At 35.8% G+C, this 12,021-nt stretch overlaps 1 protein-coding gene across 8 annotated transcripts in view; it reads right to left on the bottom strand.

The window, feature by feature from the left end:
* NRG1 (neuregulin 1) overlaps positions 1-12,021 on the bottom strand; it is a 167,720-nt gene that overhangs the window by 24,445 nt on the left and 131,254 nt on the right. For all 8 annotated transcript variants that reach the window (XM_021710908.1, XM_021710907.1, XM_008055036.2 and 5 more), the window contains one exon: positions 11,063-11,192. In XM_021710908.1, the coding sequence (XP_021566583.1) occupies positions 11,063-11,192 (130 nt within the window). The remainder of the gene's footprint in view (positions 1-11,062; positions 11,193-12,021) is intronic.

Here is a 12,021-nt window from a genome sequence, read left to right as displayed (position 1 = left end):
CTCCAGTCTGGGCGACAGAGTGAGACTCCAACTCAAAAAAAACCAAAAAAACAAAAATAACAAATTTATTTATTTATTAGTTTTTTTGAGTTGGGGTCTCACTTCATCGTCTAGACTGGAGTGCAGTGGCATGCTCACTGCCACCCCAGTGTCGACCCGCTGGGTGCTGGCGATCCTTCTGCCTCAGTCTTCCAAGTAGCTGGAACTACAGGTGCGCGCTACCACGCCCAGCTAATTTTCTTGATTTATTGTAGAGATGAGGTCTCGTCTGCCCAGGCGGGTCTTGATCCCGCGGGCTCATGCAATCCACTCACCCCAGCCTCCCAAAGGCGCGGGATTACAGGCTGAGCCACCGAGCCCGGCTTAGCATTATTTTTTAGTGCTATATGATTCTATTACCACTCAGAACCCATAGCATCAGCATCTTGTTAGTAGAAATGCAGAATCTCAGGTTCTAGTCCAGAACTACTGAATAATAATCTTCATTTTAACAAAATCCCCAAGAGATCTGTATGTATATCTTAGTATGTAAGGGACCCTGAACTGGGAAGTTGGAGTGTAAAGCCCTCTCTCATTCGGCTCTGCAGTATCATGCTGTTTGGACACAGACACGCCATTTGGCTTTACTGGGCCTTGTTTTCCTCAGTATTAAAATGAAGGGATGTAACTAAGTGATTATCAAATATCTTTTTTTTACCAACAAGGTTCTGGAAGTCAACATGTATCCTCACACATGGAATTACTGCTAGAAAATCCTGACATTATTTCTTCTGAATGTATTACCAGTTACGGACGACAGAACTCAAAAACTTCTAAAAGTCATTTTTGATAAAATGGATTTTTAAGACAATCATCGAGGTAAGACAAATTGCAAATACCCAAGCAACTCAAGTGCTTAGCTATAAAAGGATATAACCTTCATAGTCATCTAGATTTGTTGCCAAATGAGATGGAAGAAAAAAGCGGAAACTGACTGAGATCGTTTCTGCATAAGCAAACTACATACTGCATTGACCATGGAGAGAAAGCATATGCAAATGAAAACCCATCTAATCTATAAGCTCTGAAGGAATTCTATTGAATCACTTCTAACAGAATGGGGAGACTGGCTTCCGATATATTTCTATTATTAGCATTGTCCGTTAAGTATCTAATCTATCATTTTCCTGGAAGATAAGAACACGGTAAATTTAATCTGATGTTGAACAATATGCTATGGCATGAATTGGAGCAAATTCCAAGAATTTTACTTCTTGGATTTGAATAATAATCAAGTACTTGTTGTAGTTTCAAATATATACCAGGGATGCCAAAAAATGTATACATATTTTAAGATATGTTATTTATGCATTGCTTTTTGAAGTACTTTTCAGAAGTGTCTGGACGCTGATGGTAACCACTTTAAGCATTCCTTATAATTGCAGAAATCAAACGTGACTTGTATTCATCTTACAATTTTTTTTTTTTTTTTATTGAGTTAGAGTCTTACTCTTGTTGTCCAGGCTGGAGTGGACTGGCACGCTCATGGCCACTGCAGCCTCAACCTGCTGGACTTAGGTGATCCTTTCGTCTCAGTCTTCCAAGTAGCTGGAACTACAGACACACGTCACCACACTGGCTAGTTTTGTGATTTATTGTAGAGACGAGGTCTCACCAGGCTGGTCTCAAACTCCTGGACTCAGGCAATCCTCTTGCCTTGGTCTCCCAAAGTGCTGGCATTACAGGTTGAGCCACTGCACCCAGCCTATCTTACAAATTTAATACAGTTTTTTCCTTTCTTAAAATGTGTATACAGTTTTTTGGCATCCTCTGTATATACCAATTGTTTTATTGATCAGATCAGAAGGGAATCTGTTTTTAAAAATTTTAGTATTTGCTCTTACATGAGAAACAATCTTTGTTTCATATTTGTTCTTAATGTGATGAAAATTCACAGTTTTGTCTGAACCTAGGCACCACTCTTTTCCTGCCCTCCACCTATTAACAACCACTTCTATGCTGTGGGTGTAAATTCCCTCTCTGGCTCTCACACTGCACCCTGTCCTGATCTCTTTCACTACACTTCTATCATAACTTACCTGTGTTGTGATGATCTGTTTGTAGGACAGTGACCATATTGTGATCATTTTATATTTCTAATGCTAAGCACAGTGCTTGGCTCATAAAGGGCTCTCACAGAATGTCTGTGAAACTGAACCTAAGATAAGATCAGGCTGCAGTGTCTGATGAAGAATTATATCAAAAAAGACTTCTGTACAGTCAATTGATTTGTCAAGTACAGGTCAATCCTGAATGTCTATTACTTTGATAGTTCATAATAGACTCTCCTCTGTGGGACTCCCAAATAATTTCTTGTAGGAACTTCTGGTATCCTTCTTATAGAGTCACTCCCCAAAATAAAACCATTTAACACTATGTTTACAATTCAGGAAAGACTCTATGATTCTTTTTTTTTTGAGTTGAAGTCTCACTCCGTCGCCCAGACTGGAGTGCAGTGGCACGCTTCCGGCCACCGCAGCCTCGACCTGCTGGGCTCCGGTGATCCTTCCGCCTCAGCCTTCCGAGTAGCTGGAACTACAGGCGTGCGCTCCCACGCCCGGCTGATTTTTTGATTTATTGTAGAGATGAGGTCTTGCCAAGTTGCCCAGGTGGGTCTTGAACCTGCAGGCTCAGGCAATCCACTCACTCAGCCTCCCAAATGCACGGGATTACAGGCTGAGCCACCGAGCCCGGCTGACTCTATGATTCTTTAAAAGTACATCTACTATCTCAAATATAAGTATGGTTACTAAAATGCCAGTTTACATAGGATTCAATAAAGCAGTACATTCTGCTAACCAAGACTTCTGCCTAGCACCAGTAAAATAAAAACTTTAAAAAATATTAACCTTAATGCATCGTTAATATCTTGGTGTGCTTCCTATGAAATCAGTCATGGATGCATGTATTTTGAGCATCAATTGAGTGTTTGGTGTATTTTTTTATGCCCTGAGTAAATTATTTTATGTCCTGAGTAAATTATTTTCTATTTTTGATGGAGATTCTGGCATATTCAAAGATATTTACAGATTCCCAAGAAACTTCTGATCATTTAGGGTTGGCTAATTTCATAAACCCTTTAGAATGTATGGTTAATTTATAAATCATTTTTAGATATCTGTTCTCTTCCTTTCATTAGTTCTTGGCTTTATTTTCATCAGGACTTCCCTTGGTCAGGTAGTAAAAAGGCAAAAAAGTCTACAGCTGATTATTCCTCTTTCTTTCCTTATCACTCTACGGTAAAATATTTTGACAATTTAAAAAATACCTTCTCTAAAAAAGAAGAGTCCTATCACCAGTTGGCTCTTCTCAGTACTAGCTGTGGCATTTCCTTCTATGTTGCACAGAATTGAAATTATTTGTTTGGTGTCTATGTTTACAAATATCAAAGATGGAATTGTCAACATATATATATATATTGAGGCATGTTGGTAGGTTTCAGTGTTAAACACCAAAGTCTTTACTCTCACTCTGTGTAAACTCGAGGTGGCAGTGTCTACATCAGCTGCAATACTGTTGGTCTATTTTCCTAAGATCATGTTGCAAACACTGACTTTTCTCACCTCTGAGTCTGCTCAGCAATCTAGCCAGAACTCACCCACTCGTTGGCTGAGTATCTGTGCTGTAGATTATTCTTTCCCAAATGTATTGTTACTATTATCCTGCATTTTTCCAAGATGAACCTCATTCTGTTATCTACCTTTAAGTGAAATTCCTTGAGGTTTGTATATGCTTTTCTAATTTTTGTTCTAGTGTTCTTTATAGCATCATCTGCAAAAGACATCTATTTCCTCAAGGGCATGTCCTCTTAAATATCATTGAAGAAAACATTAAATATAAAAAGTTCCAGTAATGTTTCCTTCAGATACAGCCTATACCTCCCCACCACCGTTCAGCTAGCATCTTCTCTTTTCTGTTCAGTTATTGTCTGGGGACTAGTTTTCAGTCCATGAGATAACAGGATATGTAGAGTGGCCACACTGGACTCATGGGTAAATATTAAGAAAGAGAATCTAAGTTATCCTGACTTTTCATATGTTATTTTTCAATATACAGGACATCGATCTGAATAATGAGGGTGGCAGTGTTTGGGAATGAACTCCGCCTTGTTTGAACCTTGGTGCCCTTCCTAATGCTCTGTTTGCACAGCTTGTTCTGAAATGCTCATCTGCAGACTAAAATCCTCACCAATGTTTACTCTACATGATGTATCCTTAAGTTGGGGGTCAAACAATTTCATCGGATATGCAATCAATCTACATCCCATACATCTCCACGTCACTGTGTCAGTGTGACACAATGACATATTGACCGCTAATTTGCTGTTTGACTTTCCTCTCTGGAGGATACCCTTCCTTGTCTTGTCAAAGAACTTTGAGGTTCAGGGGAGTTTTACCAGTCTACCCCTTCACTCGTCTCATTCTATGATGAAACACCTACAGGTTCACTTTTACTTAAATCATTCATTATACATATTTCGAGTTTATGCATTTTATTATAAATTAATAATTTGTAGTTGTATAAACTTATGAGGTAGAAAGTGATGTCATGACTCACAAGTACAATGTAAAATAATTAAATCAAGCTAGTTAACATATCTATCCACTACTCACAATAGCCAAGTTACAGCATCGACTTAAGTGCCCATCAACAGATGAATAGATAAAGAAAATGTGGTACATATACACAATGGAATACTTTAAACAGATGACACCCAACTCAAGGTGAGGACTGCACACTCATTGAATTTTTTCACAGAGCCTCTGCCTCTGACTATATTAGGTCCTCCATTGTACATTCCCTCTGCTCCCTAAACATCCTTCACAGTACTTGGCATACTGTAAATTACAATGAAATTAATTACTTGACACATAATTGTTATTTGCCTATAGGCTCCATGAGGTAAAGATCAGTATGGTTTTGTTTTCCACAATATCCTTAACATGAGCACAGAACCTGTCTCATAGGCATTCAATAAATATATATGGCTGCTCAACTGATTTTATGAGAAAAAAGGAAGCAAGCTATTCAGAACACATAGTCAATACACCTGATTTTAGGCAAAACTACACCTAAATTGTTTCCTCTAAAAATTAAAGGCTTTCCTTCCATCTACCTTTGTGACTCAAAATTAAAATGAATTAATAAATGCCTAGTAAGCACATAACAGGATACTAGATAAATGAGGGACACACAAACAGAGCTCTTTATCTGGACCCACAAGAGTCCACCACTTTCTCTCACAAACGTTGTCTGGATCTGTTAAATGTGAAGGCATTAGAGAACAGAGAAGTGTTACAGGCAAATGCAAGACAGATTTTGAAGAAAGAAGTGGACTGGAAGTTCTAAACAAATAAATATCCCATTTATGCCTTCCAAATTTCTTTCTACAGCCAAGATGACGGGGCTGCAGGATATGAGTTTATACCATTATCCCCTTCTTTAATTATGTTTATCCAGTTACTAATACATATTATAAATGTTATCATCATTATGCCAGTATTTTATAAAACTTTAACCCTAGCTAGTGTCTTTGACTTTCTCGCTCCATCTTACCTAGTCCCCACATTTCTGTAGCCTGTAAGGAAGTCTCTTTTTCCTAAATATTTGCTATGCCCGTGGTGCATCTGCTACTCCCCCGCTCCAGAAATTACTATGACTCCCTATTAGCTATCACAATATCCAAAGTCCTCTGTCTGGCACTCAGAGGTGATAAAATGGCTCCACTTTCTAACTTAGTTTTATTGTCTGGTTTATTTGTTTGTTTTACTTCCTGGCATGGAACCACTGGTGTGGGTATGCATGTCTTTGTGTCTCACAGAAAGAATTCCTGCAACCTCAATGCCTGTTTTGTATGTAGGTAAGACTCTATAAATAATAGTCATTTTATAAAGTCTTCTCTAACTTATTCCAGTCTTTTCTTTCCCTTCTTTAAATTCGTATTACCTTAATAATCAGCATTGTACCATTTGGAATATGTATATTCACTCACTGATTTACCATTTAGTGATTTCATTTTCTTTTTTTTTTTGAGTTGGAGTCTCACTCAGTCACAGACTGGAGTGCAGTGGCCACTCCCAGCCACCGCAGCCTCGACCTGCTGGGCTCCAGCGATCTTTCCGCCTCAGCCTTCCAAGTAGCTGGAACTAGAGGCGCGCGCTACCAGGCCTGGCTAATTTTGATTTATTGTAGAGATAAGGTCTTGCCAAGGTGCCCAGATGAGTCTCGAACCCGCGGGCTCAGGCAATCCACTCACTTCGGCCTCCCAAAGTGCTGGGATTACAGGCTGAGCCACCGAGCCTGGCCTCTTCATTTTCTTAAACAGACTAAATTCCCAGAGACCATGCCTTAGAGTTTCTCTGTGTTTTAAAAAATGCCTGGAATATATCATTTCAATAATCAAATGTTAATATTTCATTGATCAAATTTAATTTATTATAACATATTTGTTATAACTTTATCTCCCACAGTTATATATTTTTATAACCATCTCTTATAATAATACATAATGGGCCTATATGATTTCATAAACATTAATTATAGAAATAATACAATATGGGCCTATATGATTTAATAAACATTAATTATAGAAATCATAAAAGTCCACATTTAAAGGCACCTTCCTTCTTCCCAAGTTTATGTGGCTTGTTTTTTGATTTTGTTTGCTTTTGCATTATAAGGAAGATAGTGATCAGAGAGACATTAAATGATCTGCCAGATTAAAAGCTGTAAAGCTAGCTGGTGGTTCCAAACAACCAAGTAAAATTGCTAGCCTTAAGTAAAATGAAGAATTAAGGATTAAACATGATAACACAGTCTGTTAAAACAGGTGTATATGTATTTTCAATGTCTACAGAGAGAATGTAATACTACCATTAACTTTTTATTATAAGGGGGAAAAAAAATCTTGCTTCCCCAGAGTTAAAAGTACTTTAACAGAAATGAACTCATTTAATTTCACTGATTCCCTGGGAAGAAATTTGGAGAACATATTAACTTTTCATGTTATAAATAAAGATATTGTCCAGAGAGTTGAAGTGAAAGAACATAGACTATCCACCAAAATTAGTGGTTAAAGCTCTAATCCCCTCCTGATGAAGCCACATCTGTCCACTGGACAACATACTGGATTTAAAAACACAGCTTGATATAAAATAATTTTTAGATTAAGAAAAAAATCACATCAACGTCTTCCAAAATAGTTCTCGACCAAAACTATTTAGAATACCAGATATACAAGAACAAGGAAGGAAAGCAAAGAGGAAAAACTGGACAATTTCATAGTCAAATTATCTTGTTTCTTTCAACCACATGACTACACAGAGCACCAAATGGTAAAAAATGGAATGATCCTTTTCTCATCTTTATGTAATCTGGAATAGTAACTATTCCCGCCCCCCCCCCAGGATAAACTTTAAATTACTTTAGAAAGAAGATAAATGTAAAAGATGAGAAACACCACTAAAATTCCCACACAGTCCCCAGGGGGAAGTCCAAGTAACCAGCAAACCTCTCCTCAGAAAAGTTTTTAACTGTGAATATGGTTAATCCATTTGGATCACCTTGTTCTAAGCAGAGAGACCAAAGCAATTTGCTGTAAAATCTTCTACTTTAACTCCCAAGAAGACAACAGTGGATTAGGTGACCAGAGAGACTACTTGGAAACTTCCATGCTTATGGTGTTTCTGAGTCATGTCTTCTGTCAGGGATAAAGCTGATTTGGAATGATGTGGCTCATGCTTCAGCAATGTTTAGCTCTAGACAGATGGACCATATGGAAACTATGAACTGGCTTCATAGACAGGACCAATGATGAGCCAATGCAACATTTTTATGTTTTCTGTTTCTATTCAAGTGGTCTAGAGAACAATATATTATCATAAGGCAGTATATTATATGTTTTTCTTTAAATTCTGAATAGTGATTATTTTGAATGCTATAGATATTTTTCATGCAGGAATTTATTTTTTTTTTAAACACACTTTCCTTTAACATAAAGGCCTGAAATATTTTGGATGTTAAATATACTCTTAACTCTTCCCTCAAGGTTCTGGCTTGCTTTGACGTATCAATAAAGTCATGGTCCAAAAGAGCGGGGAAGGTTATACAAATCATAGATGTCAAAGATGTTCTTTTTATCAAAATCCAGTAATAATGTGTCACACTTTTCTAAAAGATTCTAATTACCAAAAAATAATAATAACAATTTCTGGGAACTGGAAGGCAAGCATTATATATTAATCTACTAGACAATTAGCTTGGGAGATATAGAATGTTCATTCATGGTTTGCTGCCTTAATAATTACTAGATGAGTAACAAACATTTCACTTCAAGATTCAAAAAATATAACAAGTATTTTTTTTCTGGATTGGGTTTAAGATTTAATGAGAAACTGTGTTGAGTGAAGAAAAATTACAGTTGTTGGCACAATACCAAAATGGAACAAATGAACAGCACTTATGCGATTGCATGCTCTGTATAGGACGTGGGAGGGCTACAGAAGAGCTGAAATTAATATGTGGAAAAGAACTTCACTGGTTCCTTGGAGGTATGCAGAAACTATCATATGTACTCACTTGGCTTGTAAATCTTTACGAAGGCTATGATGAAAAATGATCATGTTTCATCATTATAATTAAAATATAGGAGTCTCAGATGCTTTTCTAAAGAAGCAAAAATATGAGATATAGATAATATGGGTGAAATGGTTTAAAAACAGGAAGAATTTAAGGAACTATAAATTTTTTTCAAAGAGATTTATTAAAACACAATTACACTGTATGTCTAAGATTAGAAAAGAATAACAAGACTTCCCCATATAATAAATGGACCTCATATTTTACAGATTATAATAATCAGTTTCTGGTATTTTCTATTTTGACTAGAGAAAATCTTACAGGTACTGTAAAATTTGTTCATTCCAATTTCATATAATTAATATGGAGGTGTCATATTTGTGCTGTATTTACAGCAAACCTGCAAGGATCTCAGATTTTTATTTTATGTAGACATATATGTTTGAATATTTTAATAATAAAAAAGCTCTAAGATTAATTTTTAAACAATAAACATAGTCATATGAAATAATCCAAATATGAATTTTTTTCTGCATACTCTTTTTTTCCTCCAAACTCTAATTTTTATCTTGCTTTAAAATTTTTACAACACTTTTACCTATCAACTTTGGCTTATAACTCTTCCCTATTTCCGTGAAAGAGATGATTAGTAATTGAGATTAGAATTCTACTCTTCTGACTCTGAGTCTTTGATTTACTCTAACAGACTATATTTACTTTTATAAATTGTTTGTCTCCAATGAGACACCAAAACCTGTCCTCTTCCTGTCACTGTATCTATTCTTTTAAAAGAGGAGGTTTTGAGGGTAAGAAAGGAGCAGTTCTGGAAGGTACTTGCTCATAGCCACAAGGTCCCATGAGACACGCTAGAGAGGAGCCCAATCTACCACAGCTCAGGGAGCAGTGACGTTACCTACAAAATGGCATGTTTGTTGGTGTTATGTTTTTGAAATATGTCTTTTAAGATGCACTTCATTGCTTTCAAGCATAATTAAGGTTTTCTTAGAACTGGCATATAAATATTTGCGTATTATTTATATGATACAAAAGGAAAATGGCCTTGTTAACTAGTTCATGTGCCTTTTTCATTTTGCTAATTGCTCCAGTTAGCTCAACTGCTTCTCTAGCAAACCTGCTCTTCCTTGTCAAGATTCTAGTCACATGCTAATATTCTAGAACAGAAGATCAGTTTGATGACAAAATGGTTTTTCCTACTGTAGGATTAGCATTGCTATTTTAGAGCAATATACCCCGACGAATGTTTCCAATTTGGATCGCTTGCAAAATGTGTTACATGTTCTATACTACATGTTTAAAGAAATTGTCTTTAAAATACCTTGCTTTGGGGATATAGCTATTAGTGACCAGCAACATAACAATCGCAAATATCTGTCTGGGGATGGGGAAACACCTCTTATCAACAGGGTGCCTGAATGAAATGTAATTGTACACCTAACCCTTAACTGTACCCCACAAAATCATAATAAAAAATATTGATTAAAAAAAGTGTATTTTTCATCATTTCAGTAAGACATCAAACATCTTTTACTTACATCAAATTATGAGTCCATATATCACATAAAGAATAAATATCAATAGCAGATACCTGGCACAACAAACATGTGCTTTTCAATGAGCCCTATAAATTTTTACTACAAGTTTTAAATATTTAATGTACTGATAATAATATTGTCTTATGCTGCCTGTTGAGAGAGAAAAATCTGATACTTTAAATGGTGCATCAACACCTTCAGGTCACTGGAAAGAAAGTGCTATTCTAGATAAATCTATAGACAACAGGAATTTATGAAAGAGCACACCACCTTCTACATACAATGGTGCTACATACACCAAAGCCATTTCCAAATCCGTGCAATTTGTTTTTTGATCCACTAGCAATCAACCTTAATTGCATTTAAAAAAATAGTTATGAAACAATAAGACAGTCTCAAGTGTAACAGACACATGTCAGTAAAGATTCTTCTGCACTTCTGCTTCTTTTAGTTGTCCTATTCATTTTGCAGGTGATAATAACTGGGGTAAGAAAGGAACATTTTCTTACAGCTTAATGCATACATTAGAAGGAGAAGTAGGTATCAAAAGTTATAGGCCTCTATGATATTTGCACATCTCTTCTAAGTAACAATGAAAAAAACCATGAGAAAAGCAACATTATAAATACAGCAGCCAAAAACCCCCCCCAAAACCCAAAAAACAAAAAACAAAAAAACCCATACACATTGAAAAAAAGCAAATAACAATTCTGGATATAACAGAAGAGTGATGACAAATGGTGTGAATTTTCAAAACACTCTACAAATAAAACAGCACTATTCAACAGGATGCAACAAAATTGGAAAAAGAAGCAACAATACACCATGGGACATGGAAACATCCAAATCAAGCAGTTATAGACAGAAGCCACACATAGGATTTCTTTTCTTACTTGCACAAGTATCTCGAGGGGTTCGAAAGGTCTTTCACCATGAAGCACTCTCCTCCATTCACACAGAAAGTTTTCTCCTTCTCAGCACACTTCACAAGATGACTTGTCCCAGTGGTGGATGTGGATGTAGCTGAATATGAGAGAAAGAGAGAACGGTTGACATCTATTTTTTCACCTTCTAAGCAGCCTCTACCCTTAAATTTTCCTGAAAGGAAGAGTTCATGTAAGGTACAAGGGACTCCACTACACTTTCAGACTTGGCAAACAATAGCAAAAAGTTAAACATTTTCTGAATCTGATTAAATAGAAACAAGTATAAAAGAAATAATCATAGAGCTAATTAACTTTATTATAATTAAGCAGGAAAATGAGCTCCAGTTTTTTTTTTTTTTTCCTAGCCAATATTTTATCTTCTAAGGCAGAATTTATCTTCTAAGGCAGATGGAGAAAAGAAGCTCTGTTGCTATTAAGTAAAATTCATTTTTCAGGAAGGGTCAAAGAAGTTGGGATACAGTTGTGTTGGTGTTGCTTAATTTACATGTCTGTTTTTTAATGGCAGTTAATTGAGAAAATTATTTATTTTGGAAATTATGTTTTATATGTATACTAACTTTACAGTTTTTAGACATGAAGCATAGAGAAGAAAAACACAAGGTGGCTTATTTACTCCAAGTAAAAAAAAAATATATCATTAACTGAAAAAACATATATGTTCAAATATAATATAAGAAAAAGTATATATTATTGATTGAATATATATATTAACATACAGATTAAAATCCATTTTCTTCAAAATTTCAATTCTACTTAATTTCTCAGAAGAACATTGTTGTATGTCTAACTGCCATCATATTTTGGAAGAAATGGAAAGACAGTCTAATAATATTGCTGCAAATATAGAATAAAGCATTCTAAAATTACTCGTTTTGAATTAGGAGGGGAAACAAGTCTTAATTTTG

Source organism: Carlito syrichta, unplaced genomic scaffold, assembly GCF_000164805.1.
Source record: "Carlito syrichta isolate Samal-C Ts95f unplaced genomic scaffold, Tarsius_syrichta-2.0.1 Scaffold301641, whole genome shotgun sequence".
In the NCBI taxonomy this organism is placed as follows: Eukaryota; Metazoa; Chordata; class Mammalia; order Primates; family Tarsiidae; genus Carlito; species Carlito syrichta.
The sequence above is the reverse complement of the archived record's forward strand: the minus strand, read 5'-3'. Positions and strand labels throughout refer to the sequence as shown.